Below are 26,602 nucleotides of genomic sequence, written 5' to 3'. Positions count from 1 at the left end.
CGCTGCCACCACCAAATGATTTTAACAAAGAATCAGGGAAAGGACCACTTGGAGTTCCTATTCCCCCAAAATATCCCCCCAAGCCCTTACACCCTCTTTCCTGGGGAGGCTTGAGAATAATATCCTAACCAATTGGTTACAAAGTGATCACAGATCCAAACCCCCGGGTCTTAGGACAATAGAGAAATCCGTCAAGCTCTTAAAAGAAACAGAACTTTATTAGAAAGAAAAAAGGTAAAAGAAGCACCTCTGTAAAATTAGAAGGGAAGCTAATCTCACAGGGCATCAGATTTAAAACACAGAGGATTTCCCTCTGGACAAAACCTTTAAAGTTACAAAAAGAAAACAAGGAATACACCTTCCTCTCAGCACAGAGAAAATCACAAGCCAAAACAAAAGTAAACTAACACATTTCCTTGCAAGTACTTACTAATTCTAATGGAACTGGGTTTCTTGATCTCTCTCCAGCAAGCACACAGAACAGACAGACAAAAGCCTTTCCCCACCCCAGATCTGAAAGTATCTTGTTCCCTTATTAGTCCTTTGGGTCAGATGCCAGCCAGGTTACCTGAGCTTCTTAACCCTTTACAGGTAAAAGGATATTGTGCCTCTGGCCAGGAGGGATTTTATAGTACTGTATACAGGAAGATTGTTACTCTTCCCTTTATATTTATGACAGCAGTGAAGCCTGTCTAGGCTACGGGCAGAAGAGAAGGAAGGAGTGGATCACACCCAGAACATGGAACGCCATAGAAACCAGACGAGCCCTGAAGAAAAAAGTTCTAGACACAAAATCCCAGAAGCTAAAGGATGAATACCATAAGCAGTATAGCAAGGCATACCGGGAGGTCAAACACCTTGTGAGAGTGGACAAACAGCATTATACTGATAATCTGGCAACACAAGCAGAGGCTGCAGCTGCTCGTGGTGAACAAGGAACCGTCTACAAAATGACACAGCTTATCAGTGGTAAACGACAGACACCAACAAACTCTCTCATCAGGAACAAACAAGGACACCTACTAACAACCGAAAAAGAACAAAAAATGCACCGGACAGAGCATTTCAAAGAATTGCTGAACAAGGAGTCACCTAAAAAGGAAGTAAACATCCAAGAGGCAGAAGATGATTTTAATATCAACACAGACACCCCAACTAAGGAAGAGATCATTCAAGCCATCAAATCCTTAAAAAATGGGAAAGCTCCTGGCAAGGATAACTTGAATGCAGAATTGTTTAAGGTAAATCATAAATTAGCAGCATCTATCCTGGCCCCTCTATTTCCATCAGTTTGGGAAAGGGAAAAAGTGCCAGATGAGTGGACCAGTGGGGTTATAGTGAAGATACCAAAGAAAGGAACTCTCAGTGATTGTAATAACTGGTGTGGTATCACACTCTTATCTGTGCCAAGCAAAGTGTTGTGTAAGATCATGGTCCAGCATATATCACAGACAGTTGATACTGTTCTCAGAAAAGAACAAGCTGGTTTTTGGAAATGGCATGAATGCACAGACCAGATCTTCACTCTACGAAACATAATAGAACAGTGCTTAGAATGGCAATGGCAACTTTACATAAATTTCATAGACTTTGAGAAGGCTTTTGATAGCATTCACAGGACCAGCCCATGGAGCATTCTGCGGGCATATGGAATTCCTTTCCATATAATCAACGTCATCAAAAGATTCTATTTCAACTTTACATGCAGTGTTGATCACAGCGAACTCAGTTTCGAAGTCAAAATCAGAGTACGTCAGGGTGTGTCATGTCTGCAATCCTCTTCAACATTGCCATCAACTGGGTAATGTGGTGTACAACAGAAGACATGTCAAGAGGCATTAAATGGACACTTTTCTCATCCCTTGAAGATCTGGACTTCGCAAATGATGTCACTCTCCTATCACATATCCAACACCATATACAAGAAAAAACAACTCGACTCAACGCATTCAGCCAGCAAATCGGACTGAAAATCAATCGCAAGAAGACAGATATCATGACCTTTAATATTGCCTCACCATCACCAGTACGGATAGAGGATTATGTTCTCACCAATGTAGAAACATTCACATTCTTGGGCAGCACCATCAGCCAGGACGGTGCAACAAGCCAGGACATCCAGAACAAAATCAGTAAAGCCAGGAACACCTTCAGGAGCGTAAATACAGTCTGGAAATTGTCAAAATACAACACCAAAACCAAACAAGATTTATCAAAGCTGCGCACTTTCAACACTACTTTATAGTGCAGAATGATGGGGAATGAGAAAGTATGACATGTCCAAACTGTTTTCATTCCATACAACCTGCCTCAGAAAAATCCTCCATATCTTTTAGACCAGAACAATCTCAAACCAAGATCTGCTGACACAGTGCAGCCAAGAGGATATGAGCACCATAATTGCCAGGAGGCGCTGGAGATGGATCTGTCATGTGCTTTGGATGGAAACTGATTCCATCACCAGAGTAGCAATAAGATGGACACCTGAAGACAAGTGAAAATGAAGCCGCCTGAAAACAACCAAAGAGCTGTGGAAACCGAGCTGAAAAACCTGGGGCATAGCTGGGGAACCACTGAAAGACTTGCCAGAAACAGACAGGAGTGGAGAAGTTCATCACTGCCCTAAATGCCAGAGGCATAATAGGAACATGATGATGATGAACTCTGCAGCTCAGCTTCCCTCAATTGTAAAAATGGTGGTGATAATAATCATAATACTAATAATACCTACCTCACAGAATTAATTAATGCTTTGAAGGTTTAAAGCATGTTGTGCTATCTATTTTTATTGAGATAACATTTAACTAAGTCACATTCTGACCTTGAATATCTGAGAAAAGACGAAGCCTCAACAATATTTAAAAGCTAAATAAAGTTAAAGTTGTTACATTTTCTTACACAGTAGTGACAGCACCTACAATGATTAAAATTGAAAGAATTTTAAGACCTTGTTTACTTTTCAGTATTTGTGCAGTTGGATTACTTTCTGCACCTCCCTATTCTTAGACAATACATATATTCCAGTCACTGTTACTTTTTCTAATAGTTTCTTATCAGTTACATCTGCGTCTCATGCATTAGCACAATGCTTCAGTATATAGGTTGCAAACACTGCAAGCAGACTATTTTTAAAGGGTTTTTATGAGTATTCATACACAATTAGTAATGAAAAGTTTTCTCCTGCTCTTACCGTTTGTTAAACTTGTCTCTTAACACACCACAATTTCAGGGGTGCTGCAGACATCTCAACACATGAAACATTCCACAAACACACATTCATTTTTCAAGCACCATCACCAGCACAAACTTGCAGCTGCTGGAGCAGCATGCAGGCACCACAGCTAGGGCAGAGGTGGGGGAAGGGTTACAGTACATCCCTCACTGTCCCAGAAAAAGAAAAGTCATTTACCATACATATAGTGACAGGAGTTCCTTGAGATGCATGGTCACCATGGGTATTCACCATGGGTGTGCATGTGCTCTGTGTGCATGGCACGGGAAATTCTTCAATAGCAGTGTCTGCTGGTCCATGCCTATACCCTTCACCTCCTCATGCTCCAAACTGAGGGCATAAGGGGCAGCGTTGACCACCTGCCTCTCCAGTTCCTACTCTACCATGAATCAAATAAATATCCAAAACAGTGGGGAAGGATGGCAGGTCATGAATACCTACAGGGACCACACATGCCAAAGAATTACAGTTACTCTAAAGCAAGTAGCCTGCCTTTCTTCTTGGAGGGCCTGTCCCTCTGTGGGTAATTCCCAAGAAACGGTCATCAAGGAGGTGGGTGTGAGGAAGATCTCTGTACCACAGTTTGCAGGATCTCTGAGCTAAAGGAAGTATCCTTCTCTGAGACTTGAATAAGGGAATATTGCCTGGTAAACATGTGAGCGGAGCCCTAAACTGCAGTTCTACAAATCTACAGAAGTCGGATTCCTTGCAAGGCACTGAGGCAGCCTGAGCCCTGGTAGAGTGAACCCTGATGGACTGAGGAGGAGGCTTCTGCTATCACATAGCAGAGGAGCATGCAACTGGAAAGCCATTTTGAGAGTCCTTGGGAAGACCTAGCTTTTCCTTTCATCCTCTCTGCTATGGAGACAAATAACCTTGGAGACCTTCTAAAGGGCCTTGCCCTGCCTAGGGAAAAATCTAACGCTCTGCATACATCCAGCAGTGGGGTTTCTTGATTTCCCTACTCTTGTGAGGTTTAAGGTAAAAGACAAGCAGGGATACTTTGTTCCTGTAAAAGATTGAATAAGGCAGGTCCACCATAAGAGACCCAAGCTCACATACTCTCCTGGCAGAGGTGATAGCCATGAGGAAGGCTACCTTCATCGATAACTGCAGATGGAGTAGGAGGTCAAGGGCTCAAATAGTGGGTCCATGAGTGTGAACGGCACCAGGTTTAGGTCCCAAGCTCTTGTAGATTTTGATACTGGCAGAAACATTCTGATGATGCCTTTTAAAACTATGCCTATTGTGGTACTGGTGAAAACCGAGCAGTTCTCCACCAGACGAGGGAAGGCATTAATTGTTGCTAAATGTACTCTGCCAACTGATGGACAGTCTGTGATACAAAGAATCCCAGCCTCCTGCAGAAGCAAACAATGCTTCTGGCAACACAGTGAGAAATGCTTTCGGCAACACAGTGAGAAATGCTTTCATTTGGCAGAACAACACTTTCCTGTAGAGGGCTTCCTGCTATTACTACTGAGGGAATTCTGTGTCCCAAAAAAAAAAATTCTGTGCACAGTATTTTAAAAACCTGAAAATTTTATTTGTCATTAAATATACATGGAGGCTCCAGCATGGCAGTGGGGAGCACATGCCAGTGGTTGCATGAGGTGGGAGATCAGCCTGAAGGCCACTCTCCCCATTCCCGGACAGGGACTTAGTGGTGAGGCTGCACCTGACCCTGACACAGCGCAAGGGCTGGGCCTGTCACTCTGCGCCAGGTGTACCAGGTGTGGGACAAACAGGCTCAGCCCGGCAGGATCCAAGCGTGGAGGGATCCAGATGTGGGGTGAGTGTGTTCTCTGTGGGGCAATCTGGGTACAGGTGATTCAGTAGGGGAGCTAGACGCACAGGGGCTTGTTGGAGGGTTCCGGGTGCAGGGGAAATGGGGTCCAGGTGAAGATGATTGAGGCTCAGCAGGGGTGGGTGGTTTATGCCCCAGGCTTTACTCAAAAAAATGAGCAATGTGTTCAGCTGAATTAAGTCAGGTAAAACAGAAATACAGAGCAAGGTCTCTCTGGCCTACAGAAAAAACTGTAGCCTATGCCTGTTAACACTCCTAATTTCTTTATATACACATTACGGAAAGCCTGCTCTACCCTTAATTGAAACAAAATCATTTTCCAAATGCAGACAGGGCCTAAGTGAAAGGTTTAAATTTATCCGTATCACAAATAGATGTAACAGCTACAAAGACAAAAACCCCTAATTTTTTGTTTGTACAAGCAAGTTTGATACACTTTCCACCAGAAAGTGTTATTTCAGATGTTGGTATAGTTCAAAAATAACCTCACTTATAAAATCTTCTCCACTTGTCAGTTTTTAGCTGGCTATTAATAATTAAAATATTTAAGGAAACAGAAGAATATAGAAAATACAAGCAATCTGGATTGTATTTTTCGATAATATTATAGTGGCCATTCACTGAAATTTCATTTTCACAGATGGCTGATGACCCCCTATCTACTTATGAGGTTGAATTACTGAACTATATTATGAGGACTGTCTACAGCCAACATTTTCCAAATTTTAAAGAGATTCCACCTCAGTCACTGTAACAAACTTTATCTCAAAGAATAGCATCATGTGTAGGCAGGAAGCTGTCCATGGAATTTACATCAATTAAGTAAATGTTACATGCGAGTTTGTGTTTTCAAATGTTTACTTCCATACTAAAATATTTGTTTCAAGTCCATGTAGACACAAATGAAAGAACTAAAATATTGTGCACAGATGTGCGCTAACTTTTTAGTAAGTCTAGTGTTTGCAGCATCATCACTTGCAAATATCACCAAAATGACTGTGCATACGCATAACATAGATAAACGATTAGAAAAGAACAGTGAACACGCGTATTATGAATCAACAGAGAGACAGCCATCCACCACCCCATTGCTCATCTAGACAGACAACAATAGGAGGTGGTAAGTGTACTAGTAATTTAAGATTTCTCATGACACCTGCATGTACTTGGCAGCACAGTGTGTCCGTATGTATTTGTGTGTGCACACAATATTCTGCTAAATACATGTAGGTGACACAAGACATCAAAATATAAACTATAACTACTACTGTTACTGTACTTACCACCTCCTATTTTTGTGTGTAAATCATACACAACACTAAATTTAAGCCACAAAATTCAGATTTGGATCAAGGCTTCAGATTAAGCTGTTAGATAAACAAAGGTCAGCTGCAAAGTTCAGATTGAGATCTGAGCTTCATCAGTGTTCTTAGTATTTGGCTGTAAGGGTGTGATTCTTGCCCATCTCTAACACATTCTACATCAAAATTCAACTTTCTTTTCTGGTCCCATAGCTTCTTTCTGATAGATGTCAGAAAAATTCGGCATTAATTAAAGAGGAGTTTCATCACATTTTGAGTCTTTAAACTGCCAGAAACCACACACTGCCCTATATGAAATTTTCCAGGACTCATTGAGATGAACCCATTTATAAACTGTTGTTTCATCAAAATTATCTTTAAAATGTCAGTTGTAGCATTAACCGGAATCAGTATTTTATGTTTTTTTGGCATTATTTTACAATAGCTGCTCCAGCTCCCCAACACATTAGGCACAGACACTGCACACCAGCACCTAACCGGAGGCTTGATAAATTAAAAAAAAAAAGGTATTAAGATGGTATCAGGCCAGCTTTAAGAGTGTATTTATGGATGTATGCCTCTGCTGCAAAGGATTAAATATATCCTACTGAAAGCCCTTTTATTGTGAACATCATCTCTGCAAAGTGTTCCAAGGTAAGCCAATACTACTACAAATTCAGTGGCTTTGAGCACATTAGAAATTTTAACTCAAGAAGTACTGAGAACTTCTGCACTGATTGACTTTAAGAGAAGATCATTAACAGGTTTCATTTCATATATTTAAATGTATTGCATGACTATCTTGAAGTGCTTTACATTCTGGAACAGTCTTCAAAGGGAAGCAGTGGGGGCAAAAAAACTAACTGGCTTCAAGATTGAGCTTGATAAATTTATGGAAGCGATGGTCTGATGAGATTGCCTATAATGGTATATAGCTGATCTGCGACTGCTAGTAGCTAATATCCCCGAAGTCCAGTAACAAGACACTAGATAGGGAGGGCTCTGAGTTACAACAGAGAATTCTTTACTGGTGTCTGGCTACTGGGTCTTGCTGAAATGCTCAGGGTTCAACTGACTGTCATATTTAGGGTTGGGAAGGAATTTCCCCCAGGTCAGATTGGCAGAGATCCTGGGAGGGGGTGGGGTTGCCTTTCTCTGCAGCGCAGGGCACAAGTCACTTGTAGGTTTAAACTAGTGTAAATGGTGGATTCTCTGTAACTTGAAATCTTTCATTCGTGATTTGAGGATCTCAGTAACTCAGCCAGAGGTGACCTATGGATCTATTACAGGAGTGGGTAGGCGAGGTTCTGTGGCCTGCAATGTGCAAGAAGTCAGACCAGATGATCATGATGGTCCCTTCTGGCCTTAAAGTCTATGAATATATGAGTCTAAAATTAATTCCTCCCTCCCCCGCTTTTTTTTCCCCAAGAGAAACTCCTAATCCACTAAAAAGTTTCTCCATTGACCCATGTATCATCCCCTTCGGAAGCCAAAGTGAAAAGGAAGCCCCTGAAGAATGCAGTCTTGATGTCTCGGTTGACCACAACTATTGCAGTATCACAAGGGAGAATCAATTGCCTACCATATGTCTACGCTGCAATTAAAAACCCACAGCTGGCCCAAGCCAGCTGACTCGAGCTGGTGGGGCTCAGGCTAATAGGCTGTATAATTGCAGTGTAGATGTTCAGGCTCGGGTATCTGAGCTCAAACATCTATGTTGCAATTATACAATCCCTTACCCCAAGCGCCACGAGCCTGAGTCAGCTCGCAGGGGCCTGCCACAGGTTTCTAATTGCAGTGTAGACATAATTACGACCTGGCTATTTTAGGATAACTAGAGGATCTAAAAATTACAATCAACAGTTTCATCTGCACCTAGAAATATAAAGGAAGCCAATGTGGATTAGAAAGCCTTCTCTACCTCACAAACTTTGGGTCATCAATAGAGTACAAATTCAGTTGAAAGAAACGTTAGCAACAGTGTATGTAGTAGATTTTAGGGGTTTGCCCACATATAGTAAAACATAAAAATGATGTGTGAACCTTCCTGATTTGAAATATTCGGATTGTTTCAAACCTTCAGATCAAAATTAGTTTGAAAAGATTTTAAAATGGCTCAAAGAGCTAAACTGAAAGATGTGTTCAAATGTAAAAATAAAGTGATTAATGTTTAAACTATTTTTAGAACTTGCAGCACACAGTGACAGGCACACAAAGAAATAAGTCCTAATTATAAGCAATTATTCCCAGTCTACTGCAGTCATCCTGCTCAGATTTCCATTTGTGCTCCCCACCTCTTTTGGCTCCAAGCAGATCAGAATTTTTTTTTGGTAAGAATTGTCCTCTATGAAGCATATTTAAGGAAAACTGTGTTAATAGGTGCAGGGTGCCTTAAGGAAACAGCAGACAGCCTATATGGGGGATGGTAAATCCCTAGGTTCTCCTATGGGGCACAGCTCCCGAAAGTTTTATCAAACTTATTTAATATCCCTTAGGGTGTAAAAGATTTAGAACGTAGAAAGATGTAGAATATTAGAGAAAATACAGACTTGCTTTCCCATGTATGCTTCCTTTAATGATGAGGGTGACATGACTAGCAGACTGGCTGATGGGCTCTCATAACATGTTGGGAGTGAGTAAATTATCGCAAGTTATTAATGATGTTGTTAAATATCACTCTCACTCTGTTCTTTTGGGCAGTCAGAATATAATACTCAAGTTATGCTATTTGACAGGTCACTTTTAAAACAAACAATGAACAGTGTTGTGTTAACTTTATATCTAGCACACTAACACCTGAAGACAATTCTGTGCTCTGTGTTATAGTGCTTAATAATGAATAAAAAGCCACCACCATAACTAGGCACTTATTTGTTAGGGTGACCACACATCCCATTTTGGCCGGAGCAGTCCCCTTTTTAAGCTCTGTCCCAGAATCCTGACTTTTTTGGCAAAACTAGACATTTGTGCAGTGCCAGTGGGTAAATCAGTGGGTGGAGGGGTAGCAGGAGGCTATAGGGCAGTGCCAGTACAGGGCTAGAGGGGAGGGTGCACGGAGCGTCCTCTCTCTGCCCCGTGCAGACGGCATCCAGCCCCGTTCCCATGGAGTGAGCGGGTCCTCCAGCCCCAAAGGGCCCGGCAGCTGTGTTGGGATTAGCTCCCTCTGCAGCTCATGATCTGGAATGCGAGTCTGGCGTGACTGGGAGTTGAGCGGGTGTGGCTGTGGCGAGGTGCGGGCAGGCAGCAAGGAGCCTTGCCAGAGATGCTGCACTGCTCTGCCACGCTCCTGGCGAGGGGTGTCATTTGGAGAAGCCGCCAGCAGAAGCAGCAGCCCATATGTGCAGTGAGGCAGCCGGGCAGGTAAGGTATGGATCTGCCTCTTCTTGGGCATTGGTTGGAACAGACACTGAGTGTGGTGCAGCTCTATCCCCCCACCCCCAGCATCGTAGAGCCGAGCTCACTGGCTGCTCAGGGAAGTGTCTCCTTTTCAGTTTACAGAAATATGATCACCCTATTAGTACAACAGAGTTCGCCAGGAGTATCTTTTTTCACAATGAGCATTTTCCCAATTGTTATAAGAGATATTGTCTGTTAAATGAGGAGGCTTATAAATTCTGAGTGGTGACTGGACTCAGCCAAACTCAAGAATGTAATTAGGAAAAATTACTGCTCTGAAATCACAACCTCTCTTGTCCATTTATGTATATAAAAATACTGTATATATTTTAAGGTAAGTACAAAGTTATTATGAAAATTAGTACTAAACGATATCTGAACCATTAACCTTAAATTAGAACAGCACAAGACAGCTTTACCCCAACTCGTTAGAGGATTATTCATCCTTAATTTGTACTCTCTCCCCCTTCTACAGAAGATATTTTGAAAGACATATGAAAACTCCAAGTCATGACAGATTTAGTTTTACTACACTCTTTATAATGACTAACTTCTCAATACAAAATGTTAGTTTTGCTGAAGTTGACAATTCTTCACATACAAAGATTGAGAATTGTGTTGGGACAGAAACATTTAATGATGAAAAACTCTTGCTTGACACGATTATAAATTCAGAAATATAAGGTAGGCAGGTAGATACATTCCCCTTCCCTCAAAAAATATTAAATAAAAACCTCACACCAGACCAGCGAGTTAGGTACATGTATCATCACTACCTGATGAGCAGTGGAATTAATCACTATAGTAAAGCTCTGTTTGGATCCATATTTCCAATATAATATTCAGACAAACTCAAACAATTAATTTTGCTAAGGGCGCTATCTCCGTATCCGAAGCCTTGGCAACTCTCAAGGACAAATTTTTATCTGATGTACAGAAACACAATTCCATTCCATTTAAATGGACTTGAATCCCCCCATACCAGGTGTCAATGTGGCCTCCAGTTTTTATATTTTAAAAAATACATGCAATGTATTTATTAATATATAACAGACATGCGGCAATTCTCCAAAAAATGCCATATTTTTGGAGTTTAATGTACCCAACCTACATACACCCACATCCTATATTATTTGAAAGCTTATTTACGTATGTTTAGATGAGGTATGATGTGGAGTTGTTAAGTGGTGCCATAAGCTTATAGGCAACATGAAACAATGGCACCCAAAATGAGAAAGTGTCACTTTTTGCACAGTTCCAGAAACACTGCAACATGACTACGACTACAGTTGTTATAGTTTAAGTTAATTTCAACGCCTTAATGCAGTGTTTATTGGTCAAAGCTACTAAACAGCAATGTATTAAAAGATTTTTATTGGTTTTGCATGGGCAAGTTTCTCCCTCCCCAGAAATGAAGTTATTTAGTATGTGGCAAAAATGATGACTATCAATATTTGGCAATATACTAACATGAAATGTTTCGACATTGTATATCTTAATTGTCAAAAGTATCTGACAAACGATAATCGTTTTATATATTTTCAACTGAAATTTGCTGACCAGATCAGTCTTACACTTAAGGTTATGCACCCATAGCAGTAGATTGCATGTCTATAGTTTGTACTGCAGGGTGGATAGATATAAATATATATGAATTTGTAATGTAATTCTTCTCAATTTGTAAGCTTTTGTACATACAGTGTAGCATCTAGTCTGCCTGACAGAAGGTTTTAATTTGTAATTGCCTGTGCATGTAGTACTAGCCTTTGAAATATTCTAGAAACTCGCTTTTTAATTCAGTGACACTTTCGCATAGGTCAGTATTAGTGTTAGAGATGACAGTATGCAGCTTCATATGGTCAATATGCAAAAGCCACGAGAGAAAGAAGTGGCTTAACAATATGTAGTGAAGATAAAGTCCACAAACTAGTCCTTGCCTCTGCACTGAAGATGGATGAACACCACGTTACAGTTCTTACCAACCAATCAATTATATGACAAACCAGTTTGACCCTGAATCACATCCAGAGGTTTTATCAACATATCTACCAGACTGTGTGTAACATCAGTTGTACAAGAGTCTCTACTGAAAACAGCAGATATTGGTGAAGACCAAATGGAGAGATTTGTGAGAGATTTGCTTGCTGATAGGACACATAGCTTCTTCAGCCCAGTTAAGAAATCTGGCATCAGAACACTTGCTGACATGGCCACGAAGATCAAAACTCATTTTGCTAAGAGATCCACAATCACAGCACCTATCAGTCCAGAAATTGTTTTCTACAGAGCCTTATCCTTATCAAGATGTAAAGATGTTTCAGTGGCAACTGTTCTTAGTCACCCAGTAGGATCTGTGCTTATGTCCCTCTTCCATGCTGATGGAATAATAAGAAGAACAGTCAAAACTGAATTAGGGCATCAGCTGGAAGCTCAAGATGAAAGAATCCATGAGCTAAGAGCATGCAACAAAGAAATGACACTGTACATCAGAGATATCATGGCTGTCATACACACAATGCCTGAAGGCAAATTCCACACATTCAGTGAATTGGCTGCTGAGTTCTTGAGGTAGGTCCTAAAGAGATTTGTGAAAGCTAGTTCTGTAATTCAAGTCTTTAACAGATATGGCAAGAGTAATGTAAAAACTTCAGAAATTGTGACCACCAACTCATCCATTTCATACTCACTCATAAGAATTTTACACTCAACGACAAACACTTGGTCTAAAACATGGGAACAGCCAGGGACGCTAGCATGGCTCTACAATATGCCAACCGCTTCTTGAAGAAAATTTTTTGGACAAATGCACCATGAAACCAATTATGTGCCTCAATAATATTTTCATCCTCTGGACAGACGGCTTAAACTCCCTCACAGATTTTCATCTAACTTCAACAACCACCACCTGCCCCATTAAACTTTCTCTCTGGAACACTCGCACATCATCATCAGCTTCCTGAACACCACAATCAACTTCAACAATGAAACCCTACAGACAACCAAATACAAGAAACGCAAGAATCACCACACCTACCTTCATAGATCCAATAATCACTCCAAACACACAATCCAGGAAGTTTTTGGAGAGTGTTGGGGACAACTTCCTGGTGCAAGTGTTGGAGGAACCAACTAGGGGCTGTGCTCCTCTTGACTTGCTACTCACAAAGAGGGAAGAATTGGTACGGGAAGTAGAAATGGGTGGCAACCTGGGCAGCAATGACCAGGAGATGGTTGAGTTCAGGATCCTGACACAAGGAAGAAAGGAGAGCAGCAGAATATGGACCTTGGACTTCAGAAAAGCAGACTTTGACTCCTTCAGGGAACTTATGGGCAGGATCCCCTGGGAGGCTAATATGAGGGGAAAAGTAGTCCAGAAGAGCTGGCTGTATTTCAAAGAAGCCTTATTGAGGGCACAGGAACAAACCATCCAGATGTGCAGAAAGAATAGCAAATATGGCAGGCAACCAGCTTGGCTTAACAGAGAAATCTTCAGTGAGCTTAAACACAAAAAGGAAGCTTACAAGAAGTGGAGACTTGGACAGATGACTAGGGAGGACTATAAAAATATTGCTAGAGCATGCAGGGGTATTATCATGAAGACCAAAACACAATTGGAGTTGCAGCTAGCAAGGGATGTGAAAGGTAACAAGAAGGGTTTCTACAGATATGTTAGCAACAAGAAGGTAGTCAGGGAAAGCGTGGACCCTTACTGAATGGGGGAGGCAACCTAGTGACAGATGATGTGGAAAAAGCTGAAATACTCAATGCTTTTTTTGCCTCAATTGTCACAGACAAGGTCAGCTCCCAGACTGCTGCACTGGGCGGCACAGTATAGGGAGGAGGTGAGCAGCCCTCAGTGGTGAAAGAACAGGTTAAGGACTACTTAGAAAAGCTGGACATGCACAAGTCCATGGGGCCGGATCTAATGCATCCAAGGGTGCTGAGGGAGTTGGCTGATGTGATTGCAGAGCCACTGGCCATTATCTTTGAAAACTCGTTGCGATCAGGGGAGGACCCGGACGACTGGAAAAAGGCAAATATAGTGCCTATCTTTAAAAAAGGGAAGAAAGAGAATCCGGGGAACTACACACAGGTCAGCCTCACCTCTGTCCCTGGAAAAATCACTGAGCAGGTCCTCAAAGAATCCATTTTGAAGCACTTGGAGGAGAGGAAGGTGATCAGGAACAATCAACATGGATTCATCAAGGGCAAGTCATGCCTGACCAACCTGATTGCCCTCTATGATGAGATAACTGGCTCTGTGGATATGGGGAAGTGGTGGACGTAATGTATCTTCACTTTAGCAAAGCTTTTGATACGGTCTCCCACAGTATTCTTGCCAGCAAGTTAAAAAAGTATGGATTGGATGAATGGACTATAAGATGGAAAGAAAGCTGGCTAGATTGTCGGGCTCCACGGGTAGTGATCAACAGCTCAATGTCTAGTTGGCAGCTGGTATCAAGCGGAGTACTCCAGGGGTCAGTCCTGGGGCTGGTTTTGTTCAACATCTTCATTAATGATCTGGATGATGGGATGGACAGCACCCTCAACAAGTTCATAGATGACACTAAGTTAGGGGGAAAGGTAGATATGCTGGAGGGGAGGGATAGGGTCCAGAGTGACCGAGACAAATTGGAGGATTGGTCCAAAAGAAATCTGATGAGGTTCAACAAGGACAAGTGCAGAGTCCTACACTTAGGATGGAAGAATCCCATGTACTACTACAGGATGAGGACCGACTGGCGAAGCAGCAGTTCTGCAGAAAAGGATCTGGGGATTACAGTGGATGAGAAGCTGGATATAAGTCAACAGTGTGCCCTTGTTGCCAAGAAGGCTAACGGCATATTGGGCTGCATTAGTAGGAGCATTGCCAGCAGATCAAGGGAAATGATTATTCCCCTCTATTTGGCACTGGTGAGGCCACATCTGGAGTACTGCATCCAGTTTTGGGCCTCCCACTACAGAAAGCATGTGGACAAATTGGAGAGAGTTCAGCGGAGGGCAATGAAAATGATTAGGGGGCTGGGACACATGACTTACGAGGAGAGGCTGAGGGAACAGGGGTTATTTAGTCTGCAGAAGAGAAGAGTGAGGGGGGATTTGATAGCAGCCTTCAACTACCTGAAGATAGGCTCTAAAGAGGATGGATGTAGGCTATGCTCAGTGGTGGCAGATGACAGAACAAGGAACAATGGTCTCAAGCTGCAATGGGGGAGGTCTAGGATGGATATTAGGAAACACTATTTCACTAGGAGGGTGGTGAAGCACTGGAATGGGTTATCTAGGTAGGTGATGGAATCTCTATCCTTAGAGGTTTTTAAGGCCTGGCTTGACAAAGCCCTGACTGGGATGATTTAGTTGGGGCTGGTCCTGATTGGAACAGGGGGTTGGATCAGATGACCTCGTGAGGTCTCTTCCAGCCCTAATCTTCTATGATTCTATGAAATCTGTTATCTACAGCCAGGCACTCAGATATCATAGAATATGCTCCAACGAGAAAGTCTGGGGTATACAGCTTAACTCATTTAAAAGCCACCTTTGCCAAATAAGGACACTATACCAGAGAAGTAGATTGCATCTATGGGCTACCCAAACACCCCAAGAGAACCTGCTTCAGTACAGAACTCATATGGGGTATCCTCAAACAACTATAATTCACATTCAACGGGGACCTGATATTCATAGAATCATAGAATATCAGGGTTGGAAGGGACCTCAGGAGGTCATCTAGTCCAACCCCCTGCTCAAAGCAGGACCAATCCCCAATTTTTGCCCCAGATCCCTAAATGGTCCCCTCAAGGATTGAACTCACAACCCTGGGTTTAGCAAGGCAATGCTCAAACCACTGAGCTATCCCTCCCCCCAAAGAAAGTTGAAAGAAATCTTTCCTGAACCCCCATTTCTGGCATTCAAACACCCCCCCAACCTCATTATCAGAATCAAGCTCCCCACAGACCAGAACACACCAACTCAAAGCAGCATCAGACCCTGCCAGAACAACAGATGTAAAACCTGCAGACATATCTCCACTGTTACGATTAACACCCTTTATAATACACCTTTCAAGATCCACGGTTCTGCACATGCCTATCACAATATGTGGTGTACTTCATCCAGTGCACTAAATGCTCCAAGAACAACTATGTGGGTGAAACGAGGCAGTCACTAAACTCCCGAATGAACTCACTCAGGAAAATGATAAACAACAAAAACACCCTATCTCCTGTGGGTGAGCACTTTTCACAGAGCGATCACTCTATATCTGACCTATCAGCCCTCATCATCAAAGGAAACCTGCACAACACTTTCAAAAGATGTGCCTGGGAGCTTAAATTTATTACTCTACTAGACACCAAAAAATCACGGAGTGAATAGAGAAACTGGATTTATGGCTTATTACAACAATCTGTAATCCACTAACTCTCTCCTTTTGTTCTATGACTGCAGATGTGTTAACAAGCCACTCTATTTTGAATGGTCCCTTACAATACGTGCTAACTACTAACTCTAAACAATCTGTTCCACCTTGCATTTTGCCAGGATACTGGTAGTTCCTTTACCAGACCTGAAGAGGAGCTCTGTGAGGCTCTAAAGCTTGTCTCTCTCTTACCAACAGTAGTCCAATAAAAGATAAGGAGTACTTGTGGCACCTTAGAGACTAACCAATTTATTTGAGCATGAGCTTTCGTGAGCTACAGCTCACTTCATCAGATGTTTACCGTGGAAACTGCAGCAGACTTTATATACACACAGAAATCATGAAACAATACCTCCTCCCACCCCACTGTCCTGCTGGTAATAGCTTATCTAAAGTGATCAACAGGTGGGCCATTTCCAGCACAAATCCAGGTTTTCTCACCCTCCACCCCCCCACACAAATTCACTCTCCTGCTGGTGCTAGCCCATCCAAAGTGACAACTCTTTACATAATCAAGTCGGGCTATTTCCTGCATAGATCAAGGTTTTCTCACATCCCCCCCACCCCCATACACACACAAACTCACTCTCCTGCTGGTAATAGCTCATCTAAACTGACCATTCTCCAGGTTTAAATCCAAGTTAAACCAGAACATCTGGGGGGGGGGGGGTAGGAAAAAACAAGAGGAAACAGGCTACCTTGCATAATGACTTAGCCACTCCCAGTCTCTATTTAAGCCTAAATTAATAGTATCCAATTTGCAAATGAATTCCAATTCAGCAGTTTCTCGCTGGAGTCTGGATTTGAAGTTTTTTTGTTTTAAGATAGCGACCTTCATGTCTGTGATTGCGTGACCAGAGAGATTGAAGTGTTCTCCGACTGGTTTATGAATGTTATAATTCTTGACATCTGATTTGTGTCCATTTATTCTTTTACGTAGAGACTGTCCAGTTTGACCAATGTACATGGCAGAGGGGCATTGCTGGCACATGATGGCATAGATCACATTGGTGGATGTGCAGGTGAACGAGCCTCTGATAGTGTGGCTGATGTTATTAGGCCCTGTGATGGTGTCCCCTGAATAGATATGTGGGCACAATTGGCAACGGGCTTTGTTGCAAGGATAAGTTCCTGGGTTAGTGGTTCTGTTGTGTGGTATGTGGTTGTTGGTGAGTATTTGCTTCAGGTTGCGGGGCTGTCTGTAGGCAAGGACTGGCCTGTCTCCCAAGACTTGTGAGAGTGTTGGGTCATCCTTTAGGATAGGTTGTAGATCCTTAATAATGCGTTGGAGGGGTTTTAGTTGGGGGCTGAAGGTGACGGCTAGTGGCGTTCTGTTATTTTCTTTGTTAGGCCTGTCCTGTAGTAGGTAACTTCTGGGAACTCTTCTGGCTCTATCAATCTGTTTCTTTACTTCTGCAGGTGGGTATTGTAGTTGTAAGAAAGCTTGACAGAGATCTTGTAGGTGTTTGTCTCTGTCTGAGGGGTTGGAGCAAATGCGGTTGTATCGCAGAGCTTGGCTGTAGACGATGGATCGTGTGGTGTGGTCAGGGTGAAAGCTGGAGGCATGCAGGTAGGAATAGCGGTCAGTAGGTTTACGGTATAGGGTGGTGTTTATGTGGCCATTGTTTATTAGCACTGTAGTGTCCAGGAAGTGGATCTCTTGTGTGGACTGGACCAGGCTGAGGTTGGTGGTGGGATGGAAATTGTTGAAATCATGGTGGAATTCCTCAAGGGCTTCTTTTCCATGGGTCCAGATGATGAAGATGTCATCAATATAGCGCAAGTAGAGTAGGGGCTTTAGGGGACGAGAGCTGAGGGTGAGAAAACCTGGATTTGTGCTGGAAATGGCCCACCTGTTGATCACTTTAGATAAGCTATTACCAGCAGGACAGTGGGGTGGGAGGAGGTATTGTTTCATGATTTCTGTGTGTATATAAAGTCTGCTGCAGTTTCCACGGTAAACATCTGATGAAGTGAGCTGTAGCTCACGAAAGCTCATGCTCAAATAAATTGGTTAGTCTCTAAGGTGCCACAAGTACTCCTTTTCTTTTTGCGAATACAGACTAACACGGCTGTTCCTCTGAAACCTGTCAATAAAAGATAGCACCTTATCCACCTTGTCTTTCTAAAACTGCAGAAAGACAGTGCCCAATAGGATCTAAGGTTGGATATGAGAAATACCAGGTGATTGATGGATCCCATGTGCCTCTACGGAAAGAGTTTGTAAATGAGGCATCTAACAAACAGTCACTTATAAAATTCCTCTGAATATACAGTTCAAAAATGCACCCAAAAGAGTAGGAGTACACCTAATGCAAACATGCCTTGCTGGAGGCTTTCCCAATGGTGAAGTAGCAAAGTTCAACACCAGCAGAGGTGTTGAAGAAGCCCAAAACTCGTACAGTGCTCAAGAGGAAGGAGACACAAGGACTATTCTCCATGCTGTATGTGCCAATATGCCTTTCAGGTCTCTTGGTGTCAATGGAACCATAGTAATTAAGTCACCCGATACAGATGTTTTGGTGCTTCCTGTGCACTATTTTCCACAAATGAAACATGTAGATAACTCATGTGGATTGAAACAAACACCATAACCAGCACAACTGACAAGCGTCGCTTTAGACCTGAGCATGTAATTTGTTACACACACACTCCTGACTTCTGCAACATACTTCCTGCTGAACATGAATCAATAGGATGTGTGTCTGTCACCTCTACTTGGTAGTGGACAAAACAATATATTTAATATTGTCAAAACTAATGGGGCTTGCCACTTCAGAGATCTTGCCAAATTGGGAGAGAATGATGGGCAAGCTGCAATTTCTGCCACAAGGAAGTTGGTAGCAGATGGTGTATGATCAGAGTGAGAAAGAAAAAGGAGACCCACAGAGACCTGAATTGCTTACACCTCAATCTAGCCATCAATGGCATCTGAGCTTCTATAAGATCTTATTTGTACCTGTGCCAGTAGGAAATGCTGTATAATAAACTGTGTCTGTTGTCAGAACAGTCTTCCCTGCACAGAACTATGTACATGCCAAGGCAATAAAGTCTGTGGTAACTCACATTCTCTTGACAGAGATCATAATGATGAACAAGAGGATGATGATGAGGATGATAATGCTGACTAAAAATGTCACCAATGCTATTACATTTCAATGATACTGTACAAATTTATGAGATTTTGTTTTACCCTTTAAATTGTTGTTGTGATTCTTTGAGGTCACAAAGAAATCCAACTTTATGTCCTGAAATAATACACAGTCATTAAACTAACAGAAACAAATGCAAATATTTTCAAGTGAGCATTTTTACATTTTGGCGGTGTCATTGTTTAGCTCTGTTTCTATGGTAATGGCACCACATCATACCTCATTTTAAAGTAGAAATAATAAACTTTCAAATGATATACAATGTACATTAAGTAGAGAGCATACATTAAGTCAACCAAATCGGTGGTAGCTGCTGGTCGCCAACAACAGTTTGGCAAATCATAAATCCATTTTCCCTTGTCTACACCAAAACCACTCTCCCTTACATTTACGGACTAACATAAGAGAGAGGAATACTTTGATGAAGGATAATATCTGCACGTTCTGGCAAATAAAATGACTCCAAGTTTGGGGAGCTTAGTTAATCAGGGATAAGTACAAAGTGTAAAGTAGAAAGAGGGGCAAAAGTCTAGAGGCTGCAAAGATTAAAGTCTTTGGGATTGTGATGGGGTGGACTAGGCCCAGAGGCCCCCTTCCTCGAGGCTGCAGCATCCTACCACACCCATCTCAGGAAAGGAGCAGTAATAGTCCTCCAAGCAGCCTAGAGTGGCTGCAGGGAGCAGCCAATCAGGGGCCAGGAGGGCCATATAAAAGGAGCTGCAGAGCCAGACAGTCAGTTCTTGCTGGAACTAGAGGAGTGCAGCTGGTGCTCCTGGCTGGCCAAAGGGAACTGCATCACCAATGACAATTCAGTGCTGCCAGGGACTGGGGACTCAGATGAGCCCTGAAGTAAGGGTGAAGCTCTGGCCAAGACTGGGGCTGCAGGGAAGTGGCCCAGGGCACTGAAAGCAGTGTAGTTAAAGGGACATGGTGGCATATGGCTACTATTCTTAGGATGGCTGGTACCTAGAGTAGTGGGTTGGCCCAGGTCCCCACAGAGGCCACTGGGGAACTGGCCTACAAAAGGACAGTCATAAACCCCTAGAAGGGGAACTGAACTACTTAGTGGCCCAGCTGGGGCCAGAACAGACCAAGAGGGTGAAACCATTGCCTACAGGGAGAAAACCCTGGGGGTATGGCCTGATACCAGGGCCAGGACTATTTAAAGATCGCAGGCACACCTGACCAGAAGGGGTGTTCATGAGAGGTGGGTCCCACGCTGTTGCAGAGATAAAAAAAAGTAGTTTGGTAAAGTTGGGTCTTTAGAAGCAACAACAGTTAATTCAGGCATCAAGTATAATCTCTAAACTGCAATCACGTAAACAATAAATTTCACATATGTAAAACCAAAACATCAGCAATGTTTCACCCTTAATTATTAGTGCTGGCCAAAAGACAGAATTTCTGTCCCTTTGGAAATCCTATGTTTTTAAAATTTGGTTATGTCCTGCATTGTGATGAAAATTTAGTCTCAGAATTTTTCCACCAAAGGAAATATTCTGAAAATACTTTGTTTCAATCATATCAAAACATCTCATTTAGACTATTATATAATATAAAAGTCTAAGTGGTTTGAAATACAATGTAGTAAAAATGATAAAGTCAAAAGGAAATACTTTGATCTTATCCAAACAAGACGTTTTGATAATTTCCTGTGAAGCTTTTGACTAAATCAATACATTCCCTCAAAGTTCTGATTACATCAAATCAGATTAAACTGATTTTTAAGACCAATTTTGTCCCCTCGTGGTGTCACTAGAGTAAGTCAAAATTGTTTGGGTGCCCTAAAAGTGTATTTTCATATCTTAATGTGTTAGGCTTCTCAAGTTTAACCTTAACTCTGAATTTCCTGGTTTGTAATTCTTACTTTGGGGATAATTATAATATTGCTGTAATATTCTAAATTCCTGATATGTACTCTCTCATCCATCAATCTATCTTAAAATTTTTGTCTTGGGATTTCTGTCTTTTAATTAAAAATGTCATACATAAACACTAAACAAAGGGACTGTTATCATGTGATATTTCTAATTATTTAAATATGTAGCTTTGGCCATAATCACTTATTTTAATTTTTAGGAACAGCTTCACAAGTATGCTCTGGTTATTTTATTCCACCAATGAAGTAGTGCAGGGCAGCCAGAACATAAGACATGTGTTTCCAGTTGCTTTGCATACCACAGAAATACGAAGGAATACACACCCCATTTCCCCCTCCCTCCCCATTGAGAAGCTCTGGGGTTGTTGTTTTTAAGTAAATATTTAGGTTTAATTTCCACTTTTGGTTGTTGTTTTTTGTAACTGAAGGTTTATCTGTCAGTAGAAGCCAGTGCATAAAATCTTTTCCTTCAAAAGAAACTCAAAGAACAACTGCCTTTGACAAGGGCCACCGTCTCCCATTGTTCTCAACAGGCCTGAGGCCATAGGCTGTCCTCACAGTTAAGATGACCACTGCCTCCTATCAGTTCCCAATGGGAGTGCAGCCAGATGCCCTGAGGGAAAATGATAGCCCTCTGTGCTGTCAGGAGGCCCAGAGTGCACTGGGAGAAGCAGGTGAATAGAGGCAATGGCTGATATTACTAAGGGAAGCCCATGGCCTCAGTTCCATCTTGAGCAATAAGACATAGCAAAGTTTTTGAAAGAGGGTAATTCATGTAATTCTCTGAAGATATGTTTCTTCATCAATAGAAGCTGAATTATGAGGGTAACATGAAAAACTTACTGTTAATCCTAAAAATAATTTCTTCAACCATAACCTATTCATAAGATTTGTGATTTTAGCTCAAGGGGAAGTTGGGAGAGTCTGCATGATTCTCTTCAAAATCATTTAGAGGCAAAAGAGGTCATAGGGTGCTGGATTTCTTAATTTTAAAATGGTCTTAACTCCATCAGATTTACTTGTAATGTCTCAAAGTTTATTCTATACTGAACTGGACAAACAGTGGGGTTTTTGATTTGCTGGCAATTTTAAAAAAAACTGAAAAATATATGTTTGGAGGCAAACTGAAAATGATTTTTTTTCAAATTTTTCGGAAAAAATAAATTGAAAAGCATTGCAAATCAGGTCAAATGAAATGCTTAGTTTTACTCTACTCTACATTTTGCACCTGGGGCATTTAAACAAAAAAAAGGAGGACTAGATTCATAAAATTGCTAGAGGAGAAACTGGTGGTGCCGCCACTCTCCTTCTTATAAGCTTTAACCCAGTGGTTAGGATTCTCACCTGGGATGTGGGAGACACAGGTTCAATTCTTCCCTCTGCCTGACAGGGAGAAGGGATTTGAACTTATCTCCCACATTGCAAGAGCTTGCACTGGGCTATGCAATATTCTAGGGCAAGTCTCTCTCTCACTCTCTCCATTTGAAGCTGTTCTGCTTTTTATAGTCATTGGACCAGGGACTCAGATTTGGGTCTCCCACATCCTACGTGATTGCCTTAAACACCAGTCCAGAGAATCATTTTCACTCTTTCTCTGGGCCAAAGACTATCCATAGTAATTCATAATGACAATGGATAGTCATTGGGCCAAGGAAAGAGCGTGAATAACTGTCTAGATTTCCCAGACTAATCCATAGCTCAGTGATTAGGGCACGTTCCTGCAATGCAGGTAGACCCCAAATTCAAATCCTTTCTCCTCATCAGGCATAGGGGAGCAATAAACCCAGGATACCCACGTCGCAATGAGTGCCCTAATAATTGGGCTAGAAGTTATAAGGAAAGCACCACCACCTCCCGCTCCTCCCATTTTGTGACTTCACCCTAAAACATTGAAGTGTTTCAGTAATGTCAAAACCAACCATTTCATATTGACATTACCAAAACATTTCCATTTTTCAGTTCTGTCAAAACTGTTCTGCAAACTGATCGACCAAAACTACTTACTTTGGTCAATAAGCCATTCACCAAAAACAAACTTCACCTAATTCTATACTCAGAGTAAATGCTGTAAGTTTGGAAAGGATGTACTGTATTTTTCTTACATAACATAGAAATCAAATCCCTGCTTTAAGTACAAAACTCATTTCAACTTTAACAATGGAGACAACTAGCACATCCTTAACAAAAGGTCTAAGTTTGGCTACACTGTATTGCTTACTGTTCTTTGTAACAATGGTTCTTTTTAATATGAACTGATATCAGCGTTTTGCACTAACACATTTTTCTATAGAAATGTTTTTAGTTTCTGAACAATGTTGTGGTTTTGGTGTCTATAGTTCTAGTACTTTTTGATTATATGAGTGAGTTCAGTCTAAATCTGTCTCCTGAAGGCAAGCACACTTTCAGATTTTTATTTCAAAATTATAGCATTTGCTACTGTGAGTGCTAGAGTCTAGTTAGAAGAGTTCTCCCCTCCCCAATTATTACATAATTTCAAGGGTTATCAAATTTTCAGCCTTCTGTCCCAGGTGCATTTAGATTGCTGTTAGTGCAAAACAAATACAGAATAAAACACTGAAGCTTTTAGATGACCATTTTCATACATAAAGAAAAATGTGGAAATGATTTTCCATACAAGTTCACAGATACTCTTTTACTCTGCCATTGTGATGGTGAAGTTTTTTGCTCAAATTGAAATTTGGAACTGGTGAAAAAATTCTTATTGACAATACAAGTGTGTAGAATCCTAACTAGAGAACAGATACAGCACTGGCACCAGAAGTTTAAGCTTCCTTACACTAATTGCTAGTATCCCTCAACTTTTTAAGGGGCCACCTTTCCCTTCTGCTGATATTTCCAACAAGCAAGCCTATTAGTTCCAATGAGCATCTGTCCATTAAGAACTGGATAGAAACTGTCAATTGCTTCAGCTGTCAGACAGTAAATATACCTTTCATGAATGCCAACATGACTGGATTCAAACCAGCCACCTAAGAAGTAAAGAACCCTGTGCCTCAGTCTTTTCTCCTAGTTCAGAAATGCTTGCCAGGCAAGTAGAAGTGTTTTATTAATTTGGTCTGAAAGCCTGTTCCTCCAGTGAAGTCTGCTGTTAGCCTAGTTAAAAAGACCTTAACTCATAGAACACCTTATTAATTTTCTAGGTCAAAGCATGCAGTTTTCATCCAATTTGGCATCATATCTTCAAGTCTGTTTCTTTTTCAAGCTCATATATCCCACTCTTTCTGTATTGAATCTTGGTTTTCTCTTGTGTGAGGGATGATTAAATGAATCTATATATTAAGTGATGTTGGTTTTTACTTTGAGTATTTTAAGACAACTTCACCCTACACTTTTCTTTATCCTCTCTTCTCTCTCCTCTCCATACCTTGTGACTATTTTGATATAGGTGTACACTGTAGCTAAGAGGCTTACTGTATTACACTGCCCTACTATTCTGGACCATATATATTTTCCTCCCTTCTCCCATCCTCCTTAACTTCTTCTGTCCTGTCAAAATGATTTAGTAAATGATTATATATTTTGATTTCACAAACCACATATTTTTAATAAAAAATATTATAAAGAAATAAGATAACAGCTTAAAGACCTAAAGAGTATTAAAAATATAAGAAGTCTACATGAAACTGCAGCATTTCCAGTACAGCAGAATGGTCTTGCCATGAAGTTGTTTTGATATTTAATGGATTCTTATGGTACCTGGAAAGCTTCAGCCTCATGATGCAACTTTTCACGATATGTGTCAATGCTGTATCAATACCATTATAGCTAAGAATGGTTGTTGCGAAACAGAGTTGAGTGAGCTGACTATGGCTAATCCTATTATTTAGGAAAACACCACCAGAATGTATAGCACATATAATTTTTTATTTTATTCTGGTTGTTTTTGGGAGGTCTCATATCAGTAACTGGGAGCCCTCGTTCTAGACTACAATGAAAATAGATAACCCAAAGAGCCTGCAACCTAAATTAAAGCATCACTTAATTTTTTAATGATTTTGGAAAATTAGGAATTTGGAAAATTAGAAGTTTTCTACCATGTCATTTTGGGGAGAAGGGGGTTGTGCAGGAGGAGGGGAAGAGATTTAGCTCTAGTAATTAAACATAACATCTTCAATCCGCTTCACATCATAAAAATTAATTACACCTCAAAACACACCCTTGAGAGGTAAATTTAAGTATTTAGTGGGGTATTCCATACTGTAGTATCATAAATTAATATATGTTGTAAAGAGTGAAATCTTAATAGGACACCTCTACAGTCCTCTTATAAAATCAGTTTTATTGATTTAGCCAAGTTATAGTTACTGAAGTTCTACTGTACTGTACAATTCAATAGGTTGAAACCTAAAAATATCATGAAAGTCCAAGGGCCTGTGATGTATCAAAGTTCTTCAGGCATGTACCAAAAAAGAGCATGCAAGAGTGAGCTTCCTCAAATAAAAAAAAAAAGGAGGTGGAGTTTTTCTTCACAACAGGTTTAAATACAAAAAAGTCACAAAAAGATAAGATAAGTTACCCAAATATATTCAATGAAGCGATTGCTGCTACCTTCTTAATAAAAAAGAACACATTACAACTAGACAAAATCCTGTTCAGAATAATGGTAGGAAAACATTCACAAGCAGCATCTGTTAGGGCAGATATTCATAAAGGGCCACTGAAATAATCTTTAAATAGAGAAGAATCCATGCATTTGTAGCCAGTTCATGAAAACAGAAAGCATGAATAATAATCCCAACAGCGAACACTTAAGTGTGCCCAGTTTAGAACATTTTTCTATTGGCATAACAAACACACCCCATACATGAGACAACCAAAAACAGATTCTCTTCCTACTCGTGTGTAATAAAAGACACTGTACCTCACAGTAAAATCATAGGAGCAGGAGGCCAACAAAGTTGCATGAAATGGTGAAAACTGCAAGAAAGGGAAAAAAAGTACTTAAAGCAAAAACCTTAGGTACACATTTACCAACTTTCCAGAAATAATGAAGATAACTTAACTATTAAGACTGCTTAGGAAAGTACCACAACGCACTGTAACAAAGCAGTGTGCTTACTTTAACCACTGAGCTTTAGCAATTATGCTTTAAACAATATGTAATCAGCTACACTCTACTGGTAGGAATCCATTTCATTATAGTGGTTCCCAGCTGCACTACTATGAATTAAGGACCTGACAAGGTTTCCATTAGGTATTTCCTTTGAGATAGTCATATAGCAGGCTGTTAAACTTTACTTTGGGCTGACACTTTGAATGTGCTCTCATGCTATAAAGAATGTTTTAGTAAAGCTGTGTGACCATTTTGGTTTTTCCAGCTCAGTTACAGCGAGACATCCCCAAATTTGTATCATACTTCAGAGGACATACAAGATAGATTTTGCTGGCACCAAAGC

The 26,602-nt window shown here is 41.1% G+C and overlaps 1 protein-coding gene across 3 annotated transcripts in view; it reads right to left on the bottom strand.

The window, feature by feature from the left end:
* The window catches only part of PEX7 (peroxisomal biogenesis factor 7), an 82,262-nt gene that overhangs the window by 25,447 nt on the left and 30,213 nt on the right, over window positions 1-26,602 (bottom strand). For all 3 annotated transcript variants that reach the window (XM_073337426.2, XM_073337425.1, XM_073337424.2), the window contains one exon: window positions 26,068-26,123. In XM_073337426.2, the coding sequence (XP_073193527.1) occupies window positions 26,068-26,123 (56 nt within the window). The remainder of the gene's footprint in view (window positions 1-26,067; window positions 26,124-26,602) is intronic.

Source organism: Lepidochelys kempii, chromosome 3 (assembly GCF_965140285.1).
Source record: "Lepidochelys kempii isolate rLepKem1 chromosome 3, rLepKem1.hap1, whole genome shotgun sequence".
NCBI lineage: Eukaryota > Metazoa > Chordata > Testudines > Cheloniidae > Lepidochelys > Lepidochelys kempii.
Note: the sequence above shows the minus strand (reverse complement) of the source record. Positions and strands in the feature narration are given on the sequence as shown.